Genomic DNA, 19,649 nt, shown 5'->3' on the forward strand with positions numbered 1-19,649 from the left:
TTTTTGTTGTGTTAATGAGTCATTTGGCACATCACATATTTATGAGAATAAGACAGAAAGCTTTTGTATGATCTATGGTCATGTGAGAAGGAGGTTCCATCGAGGAAAATTGACAAAATGATAGATTGTCCAGTAAGGGGAGTAGAAAAGATACCATTAGCAGAAACCAATGAAGTTGGGACTCTAAATTGGTCTTACCAAAAGTTAACTAATGGAATAAATTTTGGTTATATCTGTTTTAACATGTCTTGTTCTGTCTGTATAATTGGTCTTCTGTGGGTTTCATGAATATGTTCAAAGGGAACATATGCAAGCTAAACATTTTGATTAAAAAGAGGATCCAAAGAGCTTGTGTATTAATAAAATCTTAATGCTCGTTTTTCTCTGTGCTGTTTTTTATTGGAAGGTTATTTCTCTAATTTGCTACCTGATGGAAAGTAAAAATGATAGGGGGCCATTTCTTGTGGTTGTGCCCTCTTCTGTTCTACCTGGTTGGGATTCAGAAATCAACTTTTGGGCTCCTGATGTACATAAAATTGTCTATGCTGGACCACCTGAGGAGCGACGTCGGTTATTCAAGTAATGGCGCTTTCAAAAATTGATATGCAACTCAATGTTTTGTTACGATACCTTGTATGATTCTCATCCCTTGTTCTGTGATTTAGGGACAGGATTGTTCACCAGAAATTCAATGTCCTCCTGACAACATATGAATATCTAATGAACAAGCATGACAGACCAAAGCTTAGCAAAATACACTGGCATTATATAATAATTGATGAGGGCCACCGCATAAAAAATGCTTCTTGCAAGTTGAATGCTGACTTAAAACACTATCAGAGCTCTCATAGATTGTTGTTAACTGGAACTCCATTGCAGGTTCACTACTATTTTAACTTCTATTTCAGCTTACTTTGTATTTTGCCTGTATATATTTAATTTATTTAAAAATGGTTTTAAGACATACAGGTGATACTATTATTTAGTGCTGGTTTATTTATATTTTCTGCAGAACAATCTTGAGGAACTATGGGCGCTACTTAACTTCTTGTTACCTAACATATTTAATTCATCTGAGGATTTTTCTCAGTGGTTTAATAAGCCATTTGAGAGTGCTGGAGATAACTCGCCAGATGAAGTAAGCTATGGATAATGTTTTAATCTATTGATATTTGAAGTCTTCATGGTTAACTGTCAACCTCATTATTCTGTTTGTCTGATTTCAAACTTATAACAAGGCCTTACTATCCGAGGAGGAGAACCTCTTGATCATCAATCGTCTGCACCAAGTTCTGAGACCATTCGTACTTCGGAGGCTTAAACACAAGGTTCCTTAATAAGTCCAACTGCCTAGGATTACTATGCTACTGCTTCTAAGTTTTGTTTTTCTGCATACTATGATCTTGTTCTATTCCTTTAAAAGAAATTAAAAAAAATAAAAAAACAAAATGAAGGAAAAATTATATGGCTTCTTATTTTTGTTATGGTTCATATACTCATTAAATTCATTCTAATTGCTTCTATGAAATAAAATTATGAAGATTTGTGTGTTCATCTTTTAGCTACTTATATATTCAGTTATTCACCTTTCTTTACTAGTTTCTGGTTGGTGTCTAGTTGTCATTATATATTTTCCTTCATGAGAATCCAAAAAGTTAGAATTTGAGAGCACCATAGCTTTTCACTGGTTGAGGACATATGCAGGGAATAAGAATTATATTCTATTCTTACATTGTGACATAGGCACCAAGATAAAACCAAGTTCCTAAAGAGTTTTTCTAGTGTTTTTATAACTGTACGATATGATATTTAATAGAATCAGTTTAGGATTTCAGTATTGTTAGCTCTGAGAATTGAGATGTTTCTTTGCGGCATTGCCTCCTTCAGTGAAATCTTGTCTCTTAAAGTATGCTAGCTTTTGCAGTCATTGAAATCAAGTTCTAATGGTCTTGCATTTTGAATTTACTGTAGGTTGAAAATGAACTTCCTGAAAAGATTGAAAGACTCGTAAGATGTGAAGCATCTGCATATCAAAAACTTTTGATGAAGAGAGTGGAAGAAAATCTTGGCTCTATTGGCACAACAAAGGTTTTATTTTCTTGTACTTTCTGTTCCTTCCTCTCTTTCTTTTGGTCTCTGTGTGTGTTTAAATGAGATTTTCTTGGGTGATCTAATTGGAGCACTCAATTGTTAGGGACGGTCGGTACACAACTCTGTCATGGAGCTTCGTAATATCTGCAATCATCCATATCTCAGCCAGCTTCATGCAGAGGAGGTATATTCTTAATTTCTCAGAGAGGAGTTTATGTCTTTTGAATTATGATTTCAACCACAATTTGCTTAGATTTTACGAGCTAAAGAAAATACAAACATTATACTTACATTTTCCTTGTGAGATATAAAGTCCGAGGAATACATTGTATTCCACCAATCACCTACCTTCCATATCATTTTCTGAACAATTTTATGGATAAACCGGACAACTAAGAAAGCAAGATCACAAAGTTTTAAAAAAAGAAAATAAAAACATTTTTGTCAGCAAGATTTGTCTATATTCTATAATTTCTGACTCTTTATCATGCAGCCAGAAATGTAAGTAATTAAACACTGTTGGTAGGCTATAGCTTATTGTTTTAAATAGTCTTATTTATTTATTTATTTTTAATTCCATATGTTTACTTCTCTGTATGCTACAATTCGACTTTGCTTTTTTTTAGGTGGATAACTTTATACCTAGGCATTATCTGCCCCCAATTATTAGACTTTGTGGGAAGCTTGAGATGTTGGACCGTATTTTACCTAAATTGAAGGCAGCAGATCATCGGGTATTGTATCCTTTATAACTGTTTCTGAAGCACTGTATTTTAACTCCCTTCACTTGCACTATTGTTGTAAGTGGCCATGGGTTTGGAGAATGATGCTGGTTAAAGTGCCAAACTTCCCTTCCTTTGTTATTTTTTTTAAATTTTAATTTTAATTTTAATTTTTTTGATATTCTGTTTGGATACTTTTTGGCTGTTAGCTTCTTTGGATACTGAATTTGACATTTCCTTATTTGTTTCTCTCGAGCATTGGAACCGAACTATTTTTTACTTATCTAGTATTTGGTCTTAGTACATCGTTTTTAAAAGTAAAATTTAACTCTAAATATTTGGTGTCAAATAATGCTGTTACAGGTTCTTTTCTTCTCAACAATGACTAGGCTTCTTGATGTTATGGAGGAATACTTAACTCTTAAACAGCATCGGTACCTTCGGTTGGATGGACATACCTCGGGAGGTGATCGTGGGGCCCTAATAGACCTGTTTAACCAACCTGGTTCTCCATATTTTATATTTTTGCTCAGGTAATTCCAATATTTACTTGAGCATTATGTCTGAATGCGAAATAGTTTGATGATTGGATTGGAGGTGAGAAAGGGAATTTTTTTTTTTTTTTGTATTCCAAAGGATATTTCCACTTATTCCTTTCTTGCTTCTCTTTTTACCCTAATTTGGCAAATAAGGATACTCTGTTTAATGGTAAGAAATTGTTAGGCCATTGTATTCACGTTTTTTACCCTAATTTGGCAAATGAGGATAGTCAGTTAACGAGATTTCTTTCATGATTTCATGATATAACCCTTAGGTCATAACAAGGTAGGTTCTATTTTCTTTTCAGAATGAGATTTATCATTTTATATTACCTTCAAATTTGCTGATTTTCATCTGTTGGTATTTAGCATTCGAGCTGGTGGCGTTGGAGTGAATCTTCAAGCTGCTGACACAGTGATTATATTTGACACCGACTGGAATCCACAGGCAATTATATTTCTTATATGAGTTTCGTTGTGAAGTTGTTTGCTTTTTGTTGCTGATTATTTATGATTGTTTGGTTGTGGTATATGTTCAGGTTGACCTGCAAGCACAAGCAAGGGCTCATAGAATTGGTCAGAAGAAGGATGTTTTAGTACTTCGATTTGAAACAGTTAGTACTTTTTATCTCTTTTACTGATGGGTGGATAAAATTGTATATATTTGATTTTGAGAAACTCAAATATCAAACATGTTGACGAGATTGGAAAGCTTTGATAAGTTTATAGCTTTTTCTCTTGCTTCTCGTCCTGTTTATTTGTATCATCCTCCCCTTCTCAATAATACTGTTTTAGTTTATTCCAAAAAAAGATCTGATTTGAATAGCAATATTTTTTCCTGATTCACAATAATATTTCCTCCTTGCTGTTAGTAATAGGATGTTATTCTTTTGTGGTTATGGTTTTCTTTTTTGGGGGTGGATAGGTGGGTAGTTGTTTATCTTGCGAGCTAGCGTTGACTCTGCTGTTAGTATGTCTACCAACAAGAATATTTTAAATAATATCAGAGTCGCAAGTCATGGTTATAATTCCATTTAAAACCCATTTTGTTGTCTGTTTCTTTGGAGTTTATTCTATTTGGCTTTGAAAAAGAAGAAATTTATAAGATAAGCAAGGGAAAGATGCGGACAAGACTGCTGGATAAAAGATGGAGTTTAGTTTTTACCCTGACAATTATGGGTATCTGGATTTTTAGTGAGATTTATGACTGGGAAGTAAGCATACCTTCTGTACAAGGCTAACCTTGGATCACTGGAATCTTTATCTGCATATTGTTTGCTGCATCTTGATACCATAAAATCCAAGATACACTTCTAATCTTAAGCATTGTTTGGATGAACTTATCATTTAATTGTCTCTGATGCTAATAAGGCCACGTTTGTGCCAATGTGGAAACGATACTTTAAATATTGTGCCAAATTGTCATGTTTACGAAAGTATCTAATTCCGCATTTGGTGTAAAAAGGTTCAAACTGTTGAAGAACAAGTCAGAGCTTCTGCTGAGCACAAACTGGGAGTTGCTAATCAGAGCATTACTGCTGGGTTTTTTGACAATAATACAAGGTTGACCTCATACATTTGATCTTTAGTTCATCACAGAATTTGAATCAGCTCTGAAGTTTTATTTTGCCTATGTATTACAGTGCTGAGGACCGAAGAGAATACTTGGAATCCCTCCTGCGTGAGTGTAAGAAAGAGGAAGCGGCACCTGTATTGGACGATGATGCTTTAAATGATCTCTTAGCACGCAGGTACTTGATTTCCTGAAAATTACACCATTTTCTGTCTCTGAATGATATTTCTTGATTCATCGGATAATAAATTGGGTTTAGGATTTACTCTTTCTAGGTTGTACTATAACTTGGTTTGCTGATTGGGAATGATTAGAAGTCTTGGCAATATGTGTTTGCCTCATGTCAATGACCAACTCTCCTAAAATCTTATTCTTGGCAATATTGTGTTAGTGTACATGTACTTATATTTTTTGGCTGGTGACTATTCTTATCCAACATAACTTTTTAGCTGTTAATAAGTTATGCTTCCTGATTTATGGTTGTCATTCCAGCATTCTACTCTTTCCTCTGTTTGCTGATTTAAATGTATTGTCTAAATGCAAGATTTGTTGCACTAGGTTATTTTAGGATCTTTTAGCATGACCCAAGAACTGTTCTTTTATGATTGCATCTCAAGCCCGGTTATATGCCATGCTCATTTATATTAGCAGTTTAGCACTATAATAGCTTTATTGTTTAGTTACTCAATACTTCATCTATTCTCTTCTTTGTTCCTCTTGTGTACACCCTAACCATGTCAAAAAGGGGAACTAAGAAGAAAGAAACTTGAGGGATTTGCTTATTAATTTATTTTAAAATTCTTGTTGGCAGTGAAGCAGAGATAGATGTGTTTGAGGCTGTTGACCAAAAAAGGCGCGAAGATGAGATGGTATGCTACTGTCTATTTTATTGAGATTTTTTCATTTGCATAATTATTGCTTATACTTTTTGTGTGACAAAGAATCTTGATTTCCATGGGGGGGTAAAAAAAATCTTTGTAGGCTACATGGAAGAAGTTGGTATCTGGGCCAGCAACTGATGGTTCTGAGCCTATTCCTCCACTTCCTTCACGTCTAGTTACAGATGAAGACTTGAAACAATTATATGAAGCGATGAAGATATCCGATGTGCCCAAGGATGAAGTAGCATCTAACGGAGTCAAGAGGAAGAGTGGAACTCTTGGGGGCCTTGATTCTCAACATTATGGAAGGGGAAAACGTGCAAGAGAGGTTTCTCTATATATTCAATTGGTTAATTTAATTTTTCTGGGTCATAAATGTGCTGTGTTCACCTTTTGCTCTTAACCTTTTATTGCATAAACCTGACCTACATTGCTATACCCACATGCATATCCCCTTTGGGGATTCTAGTTGACACATGGTGTAGAAAATTTCATTCCCTGGCCACCTGTAGGAATATGTTTAATAAGCTCCCAAAAAAGAGAAGGAAAATGAAGTTGAAGATGTAGATTTATATCCTAGTGTTGTGTTATCCTTGTAGTGAATATCAGTTACCACTTTCTAACTTCTTATTGCCTTTTCCATATGCTTTTCACAGGTGCGTTCCTATGAAGAACAATGGACAGAGGAGGAGTTTGATAAGATGTGTCAAGCTGAATCTCCTGGATCACCGAAAATAATGGAAGAAGTGACAGAGTCAAATTGCAAAACAAATGCTTCTAGCTCTGCTACAACCGCTTCTGTCACGGAGACTGCAGTGGTGCCTCCGGTGGCCCCTGCAACATCATCTCTTGGGAGTTTGCCTCTGCATAAAGTCAAAGATATAACACCACCTGTTAAACGTGGACGTGGCAGGCCAAGAAGGAAAACCTCAGATAAGTCACCTGTTACTGAAGTCCCTCTGGGTACTTCTGGAACTGTTGAAGTGGACATGCAGGTAAAGAAAGGAACTTTGCTTGGTCAAGTAGTATCGTCAACTCCCAAATCTATTGCTCATTCTTCTGAAGTTGGTGGTGTGAGTGGACCTGCGCAGCAGTCTGATACTGGTATTTCTCCTAATCTGACTACTACACCCAACTCTCAAGCAGAGGGTACTACTGTTTCTGTGCCAATACAAACAAGAGGACAAGGCCGGAAATCTCAAGGTGGAGGGGAAGCAACTAGACGTAGAGGGAAGAAGCAGGTTCTGGTGTCGCCTCCTGTACCTGGGGTTTCTATTGGTCCTGATTTAAAGATGAATGAGCAGTTGGAACACAAACCCCTGAATCCATCTGCTGGTGAAGCTATGTCCCAAGGTGATACTGTTTCCTCCAGTGCTACGGTACAACAATCATGTAGAGAACAGGGTTCTGTGACTTTTAGCAGCGGAGGTAATAATAAATCTGGTGTTGGGATTGCTCTGAGTTCTCAGCAGCCCCTTCCTTTGTCCTCTGTTACTCCTGTGCCGCAAACTGTTCCTACTTATCCTTCTGTACCTATACAAAATAATGGGCAACATCAGAAGCCTCAAAATGGATCAGGAGCTCCCCGAAGTAGGGGAAAGAAAAAAGCAATGTTATTGCCTATTCCAAACGTTTCAGGTAGTCAGAATTTGCACCTTACTTCCAATCTACAAGGCTCATCTGGCAATGTATTACATGATAAAGCCACTGAGTTGAAAACCTTGCAAGATAGCCTTGTTCAGGAATCACACAGTGTTGTCCAAGATCATGCATTACATAGCGTTGGTGATAAGGATTTAAAATCAACTGAAGTATCTGGTGATATAGCCAATAAGGCATTGGTTGAATCAACAACTGAAGATAATACCAAAAGATCTCCTGGTGGGTATATTTTGAATGTCAACATTTTAATATTAACATTTTAACCTTCATAGTTCATACAGAAAAAGGCTTAGGATGTGATCTAAAGAATTTACACTTTGCAGGGTTGGAAATAGAGAAGGTTCAGAATTCTGATATGCATGATTCTGCTTCCAACAATTTATCCAAGACTGCTGTTCTGGAGAACTTAAGGAACAAAAGTTTCTGTGGCTCAACACTGCCTGTTACAGAGGTTACAAGGGACCAACAATTGGAGGCCAAAACTCATCATTCTGATGAAGCTTCAAAAGCTGATACTTCTCCAGTCCATTCTACAAAAGAATCAGAAGGATGTTCTAATCAGGCTATAGAACCTTTGGCTGCACAAGCAGTTCCCAATGCATCAGACAATGTTTATCCTTCGATATCAGCCTCTGAATCCATTCAGCCATGCCCACCTGAATCCATGTCAGTTAAAAGACAAGGCCGTAAAACTCAAAATAGAGTAGAGCCACCCCGGCGTAGGGGGAGAAAATCATCTTCGGCATCTCCTGTTGTTTCTGATTCCCTTGCTAACCAGGATCCTAATTTAAATAATGATTTTCAGAAGTCATCAGTAGAGTCATCGGCAGGTAAAGTCCCTACAGATGTCGCTCAAGCTCAAGCATTTCAGATCCTTTTGCCCACTGGAGGTGCTGCTCATGATTTAAACACAAAAGAGGGAGCTGCCAATTCTTCTCTAAACAAGCAGCACAAAGTTGCGCCAGCAAGGGTTGATAGTGCACCAGTATCCTCAGATAAGATTTCTAATTTTAGCCGAATGCAAAATGTCAATGATGTTGCTAGGGTTATGAAAGAAGTTTTCTCTGGAACTTGCTTACCAAAGCTTAAAGCAGCAGATTCTGCTGCTGGCGAACTCGCAAAAACTAATACTACAGTTGATTTCATGAATACCCAGTTGAATGCTGATAAAGCAGGTTATGATATAACCAATACGGAAGCAGCATGTCTAACTCCAGGCATTGCTGTGAACATACAAGAAAAACAATCAGAGGGGGAATTCAATAATGAAAAATTGGAGGACAAAGCAAGTTCAGATATACCAACTACTGGAGCAGTGGATGTCTCCAATAACATGCGTAAGGAGGATAAAGCAGATTTGGAGCCTGACAAGCAATCTGAAGAGACAACTAATATGCAGATTCTTGAGAGCAAAGAAAATTCGGAGATGCCAACTACTGGAGCAGTGAACAGAAATGAAAGACAATTAGAGGAAACATCCACTACTCTGTATCTTGAAGTTAAAGCAGCATCAGACAAGCCAACTACAGGAGCAGTGGATGCCTTCAATTTTCGGTGTTCAGAGAATAAAACTGATTCTGATATGTCTCCTACTGGAGCAGATTTTTTAATTTCAGACCTTCCTGTGAATACGCACGAAAAGCAATATGTGGAAGCATTGAATATTCAGAATCTGGAGGATAAAACAAGTTTGGATATACTAACTACTGAAGCAGCCTTCCCAGACTTGGACCATATTCAACATTGTACTGAAACTTATTCTAATCAGAGTGAAGTGAAGAAGGCTCATGATGCAACTCCACTTAGTTCTGCTGTAAGGACCGAGAGTCTGTCTGAATCATGTACAAAATCTTCACCTCTTGCTTCTTCTGGTGAAAATATGTCTGATCAACCACAAGTGATCCCATCCTGTCCTGTGGGAAATGATTCTCAAAATGCATTAGAACTTGTTATAGAACAAAATGCTTTATCACCTTCGGAAACGGAGGCCTCCAATGTTGCATTAAGTGGGAAGTATTCAGATGCTTTAAAACATGCTGAGTTGCATGAGAATCCATTAGTTAAGAGCTGTTCACAATCCCTCTCTGAGGGGGAAATGAACATGGGGGATTCCATATGTGAACAACCCGTCTCTGCTGTTGATAAATCTTCTAATATTGACCCAGTTCCCGAGGAAAATGTGATATCCCCAGAAGCTATTGGCGATACCAATGTTGATTCTTCTGAGGTTTGCCCAATGGAAATTGACACATCTGTGAGTAACCAAGTTACAATTGTGCAGGACAATGAGGTTGTGGCAAAGAGTTCTCCGCAGAATGTAGATACGTTCTTAGCAGATGCGGTGGAAAAAATCGTAGATCAATCTCCTGATGAACCTGTTGATAGGTCAGTCTTACAACAAACATCAGGGTCAAAAGCTGTGGCCAATTCTTCAGTGGATGCTTCTCAGTCTGTCCTTGTGGAAGAGGGAACCATATCTGAAACTGCAATTTTACCCTCGTCATCTTTTAGCATAGAGGATAACAAGGTGTCATCCAGAACCTGTGCAATTAGTAACCCTGAAACTCTGGAAGAGTCAATGGAGGAGGGTGCGACTGACCGCTCTGAATTCCTGCCCCCAGAGAAATGTGCAGAGGAGAGCTGTAGGAATGCCACTGAGGTAAGTCTTGTTGCACCTACTAGCAAATCTAATAGATATATTATACCTTGAATTCAACAATTTTTTTTTCTGCAGGTTCCCTGTACAGTTCCGTTGCTGCTTCAGGAATCAATTGATTCTGAAGGTGACCACGGTGATCATTGCAAGTCACAGGTCGGTTCCTCCTCTGGACACTATCCAAATCTTGTGTTGGTCTTACATGTCTTAATTGCGTAACAACATTCTGTGTGTACCAGGATGGCGGGATACCTGAAAATCATGAAACTGGAATCCTTGCTGCTCCTAAAACATTTGAAGGGGGAAATGAGGTCGAGACCTTTTCTGATAAAGGTCCACAAGGATCCTCTGAAGCACAAGTTGAATCAAAAGGATTAGTTGATATGGAGAATCAGGCAGAAGCCATTCAGAACCGTGCTGCTGAGATGGATGTCCCATGTACATCTGTATCAGGGGACAAGGCCGAGGGTGAATCTAAAGAATTAGCTGATATGGAGAATCAGGCAGATGCCATTCGAAACCGTGCTGCGGAGATGGATGTCCCGTGTACGTCTGCATCAGGGGACAAGGCCGAGGGTGAATCTAAAGAATTAGCTGATATGGAGAATCAGGCAGAAGCCATTCAAAACTGTGCTACTGAGATGGATGTCCCGTGTGTGTCTGCACCAGGGGACAAGGCCGAGGGTGAATCTAAAGGATTAGCTGATATGGAGAATCAGGCAGAAACCATTGAGAGCTGTGCTGCTGAGATGGATGTGTCATGTTCCTGTGCATCAGGGGACAAGGCAGAGGGGGAGAATGTTTTAGTTGGCACCAACCAAAAAATTCAGGTGTCAGGAGACACTGAAGCTGTTGCAGTTGATGAAACAGATGTTTCTAATGGCGTTCCAGCTGTGCCCGAAACAGCATCAGCCAATGGGGCTCCACTTCCATGTTCTTCACTGACAGTGGGTGAACCTATGGTGGAGCATGATACTAAAGGAACTGAAACTGGTGTCGCCAACCAGGATAATCAAGCCGTACGGCAAAATGCTCTGAAAGATGCAGAAGAGTGCTCTTCTTCTGTGGCCGCTGAGATAATTGAAGAGAGCTTACCTCAGAAGGATGTCATTGAATCTGAAGGGGTTCCACCTCCATGCTCTTCAGTTGCTGAGGGCGAACATGTAGAGAGTTTGTCAGATGAGGCTTTGGTTGATTCTGCTGTGAAGCTTGGTACTAAAGAATCTGAAACTTCCCACGATAATCTAGTTTTGCAAGAAAATGCATTGAACGAAATGGAGGAAACCCTTCCTTCAGCAACTGAGGATAGAGTTGCAGTGAGCTCACCTGAGAAGGATAATTTAACTGCTTGCTCAGAAGCACCCCAGGAATCCGAAAAGTGTGAAAATGTGCAAGAACCGGTCTGAGGAAGAACCTGGCCGGTTTCCGTGGCTGAAGGAGCCAAAAAAGACTGAAACTAATTGTTGGCCATGGGGCAAGTCTATAAAAAAAAGCACCCATCCTTAAAAACGACGTCGATATGTAACTTAACATGTCAGATCAGCTTTTGTTAATGCTGTGATTGCCGTGAATACCAAAAAAAAAAAAAATTGCTGTGGTTGCCGTCATTAAGGGAAATAACAAAATAACAAAATGACTATCCTGTCTAACTGAAAATTTTTTAAGCACAGATTGGATTAAAAATCAATGGGGACAAATTTGAAAAATGAGTGATATTTTAGAGTGAGTTTAACTATTTACCAAACAGGGGAAGGATGAGTGAAATGCACACACATTGGATAGGGTAGGGTAAAACAGAGAAAGAAAAATTGCACCAAGGGCTGTTAAGATAGTTCAACTTGATTTTCGGAGTTGCATAAATTGGACTATTTGATTTATTTTTTACAAAATTAAGAAAATGTATAATATTAAAATTTGACTTTTCAATTTTTATTTCTTGTAAAATTAAATAATTTATAACATCGAAATCGGATACTCCGGATTCTTCGTTTTACAAAATTTAAAATATTTAAAATTACAAAATCGAATATCAATTTGTAGAATTCTGAATTAAAAAAATTGCAAAGCGCACATCCAATTTTTATTTTTGCTTAACAAAGTCACATATTTTGGGGAAACGCCAAAAATGACCATATATATGAAAATAACACATTCTGAACCTTTATTAAAAGTTTTTAACCGTGTCTATCCGGCAAAGTTGTCAATAAAAGGGGGGGTAATATTCTATTATGTATTTTTTCACACTTTTTGTCAATAACTTTTCTATTTAAAAAATAAAAAATATTTTTATGAAGTTAATTAAAATAAAAATAAAATTAAGAATTTAATAATCTATAAAAAAAATAAAAAACGGAATTAATTAATTTGGGATTTATATGCCTTTAAAATGGATTAAGTATAAAGTTTTAGTTATTACAGAAAAAATTGGCAGACACCTGCCAAATCATCCCATCAAAACCAATTTTGTCACTTAATTTTAATCAATCTTTATTAACAGTAGAAAAAAATGTTGTCTACTATTAATTCATCTAAAAGTTAGTTTTATATGGATCTTCATATTAATTCATTGTTTTATTCTTTATTGTTCTAATAATTGAAGATGAAGATGTTACATGCAATTCGGTTTATTGCAAAGGAAAACCTCTTGTAAGATGCATTTGAATTTTGTTGACAACCTTTTCTACTTTTCTTATATGTTGCGAGATACATTTCACAGGATTAATTGAGAGAAATTTGAGATGATATATTTATTTAATAAAATTCGGCACTGAATTCGATGGTTCCATAATGTTTGGACTATTAAATGGTTCCGTAACAAAATATATTTTTTTTAATTTTTTAATAATTACTAAATAGTCTTTATTTAATTTTAATTATAAATTAGTCTTTTATATATTATTTAATTATAAAATCTATTTTTTATTTTATAAATTATTTTTTTATCATTTATCTATTATGTTTATTAAAAATAAAAAACTAAAACAATAATAAATTAGATCTTCCATTAATCGTAATAAATATTTTGTAATCTTAATCGATCATAATTTTATCATTGATCTTGGGTTGAAAAAATCATGTTTATTAAAAATTCAATCGATTGAATTTTGCAAGGTACGTGGGATTTTTCTTATTCAATCGATTAGTTATATTACCTAATCGATTGAAATCATCAAAGCAATTTGTGTTTAGCTAATTTAATCGATTGGTTCTGTTACCCTCACTAAATTATTATTTTCGAAAATCCTATTTTTCAACTTTAATTTCCCAAATACGAGTTTTTTTATGCAAAGCAAGTTCGCTGCACCATAATTTTTATAGAATTCGACGAACTTCACTTCAAATTTAAAAAAAATGGCTAACTCAAATTCTTAAACTTCACAATAAACAATGACAATCATTATCATCGTCTCAAAAGTACATAGGAGTACACAATAATATTAGGAAAATAATAGTTTTTTTTTAATTTATAATGAGAAAAAATTCTTGTTAAATAAAAATATGACTTATTTCCGTAAAAATATGGTTTATTTCCGTGTATCTATATATTTTTTGAGACGATGATAATAATTGCCATTAATGTCCAAAAATCATGCTTGTTATCTGTCTATTTTTATGTACTTCTATGTACTCTTGTAAACAATGATAATGGCTTCAAAATTTGAATTTCATTGGTTTTGAAAAAAATTCGAATGAAATTCGCTGGGTTTGGCGAACTCTATATAATTATAAAGTTCGGGGTCAAGCAAACTCTATAAAAAATATAGAGTGCGGCTAACTCGCCCTAAATAAAAAAAATCGTACTTGAAAAATTAAAGTTGAAAAATGGGATTTTGAAAAATGATATTTTTATAAATGATAAGTAAAAATGATTTTAGTGTTATAGGACGTAGTGTACTAAAAAATCTTTTCATTGGTAAATTTTTAAGATGTACTAAATGATAAGTAAATTTTTTTTACATAGCACATATTTGTTTTATATTAAATACAAAAATATCAAATGGTTTTAACCTTAAATTTCTTATAGAATAATCTCTAATAATTTTATTATTATTATTATTGTTGTTGTTGTTGTTGTTGTTGTTGTTGAGTGATTATATACAGGGGCAGAGTTAGATGAAATATTAGAGGGAGCCAAAAATATTTATACAATAAAATAAGATTAAAATAAAATTTTAAAGGGGGCTAAACTAAAATTTACATGTAAAAATTAAAATTAGGGAAGTCGTTGCACTCTTTCTCTACATGTAGCTCAGCCCTGACAGAAAAAAATGAAAAAAATATAGTATAGTATTATAATATTAATTTTTCTTGGGGACTAAAATGTCCATTTTTAAAATTTTTGGAAACTGATCTGAGTAATTACTTACTAGAAAATAAACTGGCGATTGATTTGTCTGCCGGAATAAAACATTGACCATTGGGAATTGATTTGTGTATTAATTTTTCTTGGGGGTTAAAATGTCCGAGTTTAAAATATTTAGAGACTGATTTGAGTAATTATTCTAAAATTAATGATAAAACATCACACTTTACTCTTTTAATTATTAAAAAAATTTGAAAAGATCCATTCCGATATGTAACCGATAATTAATGTTTTTTTAGTTAAAATAGCTTTTTTGACTTCAATTATGGCAATTAATCAATAATTTTCCGTAGATGTTTTAAATATTAAAAATTATATTTAAAAATATATTCTCATAAAATATTATATCGAATATTATAAAAGATTTATTTATTTAGTACTACAAATGGTTGGAAATTACTTTTAGTATTTTCAAGAACAATTTACAAATATATTTGTTCATTATACATATTATTAGAAATAAATTCTGACTTTTCAAAATATCTCTAATATCAATAAGAGAAAAAGTAATTTAATAAAGGAATAGATAATGTCATTCAATGTCACTTCTTATTTATTAAAATTTTAATTTCCTTTTGAAATTATCCCTAATTTTTTTTTGTTCAAGAAAAATCATCCCTAATTTTAAATTAGCATACAGTCCAACCAAAACAATCTTGATATTAAAATACCAAAAGTAGAATCCAAATTTATTTCAACTTCTATCATACGTTTCACTTTTATTACCCATCGTCACATATACAGTAATTATTCATAAATTATTCTTCTACCAAAGCTTCAAGATTTACATTATATTCTATTTTCTTTTTAATTGACGCGATGTTTTTCTTTAAATTTAATAGTAGTGTCATTTTCATAATTTTCACTAAATATACCTCTTCTTCTCTAATTTTAAAACCATAATTCTTCTCAAATCCAATCACCATTTCCAATCAATTAGGTTAGAATTTTGAACTTGTTCATATGCTTTCAATCTCCCATTTCAACAAACACATCTATTAATTTTTCAGCTCTCTTTTTCTTAAGATTTTCTTCCTAATATTTTTCTTAAAATTCTGTAAGATCAATAATGATACTATTCTTCAGATAACCAACTCTCACAACCTTTTATAACTATATAACAAACACAAATCAAAATATTAGTTAGTCATAAAAACAATGAGTCAATAATTACCATTTTAGGATTTTTATTATCTGAATAATGATTGAAAAATAATTTAAGAGCAATTAAAGAGAAAAAATAAAAAATAAAATACTTTGGTGTCTTCTTTCACGCACCAATTACCATCATTTTTAATTAATATATCACAAATTTCTATCAGTTTTTTAGTTCTTTCGTTTTTAGGATTTTCTAGCAATGGTATTAGAGATAGCAATTAGATTTGAGGATCTTATTCGAATTTTAGAACTCTAGTTAAAAGATAATTTATCAATAATAACTATATATACCAAAAAAAATAATTTATCCTTTATTTTAAAGAGGGCACAGTAGAATTCCCATCTTTTAATCTATAGATAATTGTAGCAATATATAGATTACAAGTTTGTAGTAACATAAAACATGTGTTTCGAGGTTAGAAATTCTTCTCTAAAACACTCTCACAAAATTTTATACCCCGAGATTCTTAGTCTTAAATTAGTTTTTATAGATTTTCTTTTATATTTTTACATTATTTTATAAATTCTGCATTTTACATTCATGAAATTTTAACTGTCCTGCAAGTTTAATTTTAGTCATTTTATATTTCAAGTTTATTTTTAATTCCTCTTATTTACTCTTGCAATAAGCTTCATGTTCAATAATTAAGTTTTATTTGCATTTCAGTATTTAATTTCACAAGTTGATTTTATTTTAATTCCTTAGCTCATCATTTAAAGAAAATATATATAAAAGAAATTATTTCTTCGTCATGACAAAGTGAAGAATTTTGATGTATAATAAACTAATATCTACAAAGACAAATAGATTTCGCTTTCAAAAATTATACATTGAACCAATCCAGATAATTTCACAATAATTAAATTCAGTTTGATTTGATTTTTGTGAAAAATTTGGAAAACACTTAATAATTAAATTTTAAAATTTCAATATAAGAATAATATCTTTCCATAAACAATTACAAAAATAAACTAAAATTCTTTGAAACAAAACGATCACTTAATGGATCGGGCCGGGTTTCACCCGAAATAAAAGAAGTAGGACCCAAAATAATTCGCCAAAAATATTGACCCGGGAAAAAAAAAAGAAAAGCTGAAAAGGAAAGCACGGTAAGCACGTGCGACGGTGTAGTGGAACCGCGATTGGGGGTGTTCGTTCGTTCGTTCGTTGGTCAGTGATGCAAAGAAGGGAAAGGGTGCGTTTTGTTTCGTTTCGTTTTCATCGCAACGAAATCTCTTTTCATTTCTTTATGTAGCTTAAAGAGCCTCGCTCGCTTCTTCATCTTGTTTGGAGTACACTTCTCTTCTTCTCCGATCAGGTATTTTAAACAATTCCTATCAAATGAAATCTGATATCATGAAACCTACTCTTTGTTTTGTTTTCCAGAATTTTGTTCCGGGTTTGATTTTTCATCTCAATTTCAGCTTCTTCTGCTGGCATTCTCGTTATTTCTGTGCTATTATGCTTGTTCCCTGCAGAAAGTTAGAGTTTCCAGTTAGTTTCCAGTTAGATTTGTGTGTCAAAGTATTAATTAAGTTGTTTCTTAGCGTGTTTCTCACAAAATACTGGATTTCTATTTGTGGGGTTTTCTTTTTAATTTTTTTAAGTCGTGGAATAACTAAGAAAACAGGGTTAATGTATTTGATGGTAGGTTGGTGGATTAACCACTGGAGAAGCGGAAAAAAGATGGAGTGTAGGGTATTAGTTACTTATATACCTTGTGATGTTGTTTGGTGAATATATTCCTTCACATAGTGATATAGCTTATTAGCTTCTGATTGTGATCTTAGATACCAAAGTACTCATTCATCTCTCCCCTGAAGTTTTCATGCTTCTTTCCTTTGGTTTTTCTGGAATCTTGTTGGAATCTCCAGTGGAAAGCATAGCCTTGCAGTATCTGCACGTCTTTGTTAGTTCCTTTTGAGTTTTGCTGCCTTAACAGTTGGTGTAGAATTGCCACTGCATAACGTTAGTGGTCGGGTTTATGGAGGGTATCATAAAACTTCGACACATTTATAGGGTTTATTTATGTCGGATGTTGGACTTTAAGTATTTGGGTTGAGCTTGGTTATGCCACTACTGTAAATTGGTCCAGATAATATCTTAATTTGCACTTAGACTGTTTAAAATGTTTTAGTGATTTTGAGTTTATCCTGGTATGATAGCATTAGCTTTTTCTTGTATGCTTCAGGATAAATGAGATGGCCTCTTCGCAAAATGTTGAATTGGAGGCAGCTAAGTTTCTGCACAAACTCATCCAAGATTCTAAAGATGAGCCAGCTAAGTTGGCTACTAAACTCTACGTGGTGTGTGTCATTTTCTTATGAACGGACTTTTTTAATTATTCCTCGTCACTCCTTAGTTCCTGGTATGGGTTTAGTATGCTTGTAACTAACTTGGTATCTGTTTCAGATACTACAACACATGAAATCAAGTGGGAAGGAGCATTCAATGCCATATCAAGTGATATCCAGGTAGAATACCTGCAATATATAGTGCTCAATTAAATGCATACATAGATATCCACAGTCAGTTATTAATCCCCTTTCTGCTTGAGGTTGATTTTGACAATCATGATGTTTTTGTGCCTTGTGGGAGTAAGAGTAAGATGTGGTGTAAGAATATAAGGTTTCACATGTACTCCTTCACTTATAAGATATTAACTAGCTCTAGCATGCCTGAGATGGTAATAAAGTAATGGGAAGATCATATTTATTAAATTATTTGTGGAAGTGGGTGGAACTCGGAAAGATGATAAGCATTTGTTGCATTTTGGTGCCACTTTCTGAGCAGCATGCCGGGGTCTGTTTATGTCCTTTTAGTGAATAGGTTTGAGTCATATACTCATGCACGATGCTGAAGTAGCTGAGGGTTTAACAACCCAAGTTTTTCCGCCTAACAACTTAATTTGTTTATGATTTTAGTTCATGACAGTGTTATTGACTCCGTAACAAGTGGTTAGAAGTGTGATCCTTTCTGTTCTCACTCCTTCTATTATGTTCAATTTACAAGGGGATTTTCTTGCTTTTTGTGCAAGGTTTATCCATATAGGTGTTGGTTGCTGATTTCTTATTTCTTTTTGTGGATTCCTTATCTTCTTTTATACTGTTATCTTGCCTTGTCGTATAATAAATTTCCGTCCAACTTAACTTGTCATTGTAGGGCAATGGAGACTGTCATCAATCAGCATAATCTTGATATTGAAGCATTGAAGTCTTCACGTCCTCCTTCTGGTGCTGGCAGTTCTCAAATAGGTAGTTTTTTTATTTTTCATGTTGCAGGAAAAAAGTTCATAATAATTTCCCTGTAGGTTTTGATGTTATCGATTGTAACTTGTGCAGGAACTTCACAAGCAGTGGGTGTTGCTACGGATTCAAGAGCAGGGTTGCCTGAAAATGTGATGCCCAAACTGGATTCCTTCGCTTCTGGCCGGCCCCCAGTTTCCCCAAGTAGTGGAGCACCTGATCACTATCAAGGATCTGCGGCTCAGAGGAGTGGTCAGTCTTTTGATCATGGAAGTCCGTGTAGTTTAGATTCTAGGTCTGCTAACTCACAATCACATGATAGACGAGATACTACTAATTTGGACAAACAGGTGAATCAAAAGGATGGTAAAAAAGCTACCTCAAAGAGAAAGAGGGGGGATACATTGTCACCTGCAGAACCACACGTTGACATTCCTTCTCGTCTTGATCAACGAAATACTGCTAATACGAGGAAGGGTAAAATGACCAAGGCTGAATCATCAGATGGTCTTCCAGTTAGAAGTGGAGAGCTGACTAACTTTAACAGGGTTCCAAGTAGTAGTCAAATGCAAAGGGCCAACCAAGAAGGCCCAACAAAGATTGGCAATCCAGTGCCATGTGCTCCGAATTCTAAATATCCAGAAGATACAGAGGTTTCCTCTGCTCATATTGCTTCTGGTAAACTTCAAGGTGGTTCTCGTTATGTATACATGATTTAAGTTGTTTGACTCAATGAATATGTAAGCTTTTGAAACATC

The 19,649-nt window shown here is 34.8% G+C and overlaps 1 protein-coding gene across 35 annotated transcripts in view; it reads left to right on the top strand.

Moving 5' to 3' along the window:
• The window catches only part of LOC107482714 (chromatin structure-remodeling complex protein SYD), a 44,291-nt gene that overhangs the window by 7,675 nt on the left and 16,967 nt on the right, over positions 1-19,649 (top strand). The window contains exons 18-35 of one of the 35 annotated variants that reach the window (XM_016103266.3): positions 407-579; positions 666-879; positions 1,013-1,138; positions 1,239-1,328; positions 1,972-2,088; positions 2,195-2,275; positions 2,718-2,825; positions 3,177-3,346; positions 3,722-3,800; positions 3,892-3,966; positions 4,818-4,915; positions 4,996-5,103; positions 5,737-5,794; positions 5,907-6,134; positions 6,463-7,687; positions 7,792-10,127; positions 10,203-10,280; positions 10,364-11,735. The exons of 17 other annotated variants lie outside the window; for them this stretch is intronic. In XM_016103266.3, coding sequence (XP_015958752.1) covers positions 407-579; positions 666-879; positions 1,013-1,138; positions 1,239-1,328; positions 1,972-2,088; positions 2,195-2,275; positions 2,718-2,825; positions 3,177-3,346; positions 3,722-3,800; positions 3,892-3,966; positions 4,818-4,915; positions 4,996-5,103; positions 5,737-5,794; positions 5,907-6,134; positions 6,463-7,687; positions 7,792-10,127; positions 10,203-10,280; positions 10,364-11,530 — 6,531 coding nt within the window. In that variant the 3' untranslated portion in view covers positions 11,531-11,735. Of the gene's footprint in view, positions 1-406; positions 580-665; positions 880-1,012; positions 1,139-1,238; positions 1,329-1,971; positions 2,089-2,194; positions 2,276-2,717; positions 2,826-3,176; positions 3,347-3,721; positions 3,801-3,891; positions 3,967-4,817; positions 4,916-4,995; positions 5,104-5,736; positions 5,795-5,906; positions 6,135-6,462; positions 7,688-7,791; positions 10,128-10,202; positions 10,281-10,363; positions 11,736-18,058; positions 18,121-18,808; positions 18,901-18,987; positions 19,582-19,649 lie in introns of those variants that run through there. 17 more of the 35 variants (XM_052260818.1, XM_052260817.1, XM_052260816.1 and 14 more) reach the window with 17 other exon arrangements.

Source organism: Arachis duranensis, chromosome 4, assembly GCF_000817695.3.
Source record: "Arachis duranensis cultivar V14167 chromosome 4, aradu.V14167.gnm2.J7QH, whole genome shotgun sequence".
In the NCBI taxonomy this organism is placed as follows: Eukaryota; Viridiplantae; Streptophyta; class Magnoliopsida; order Fabales; family Fabaceae; genus Arachis; species Arachis duranensis.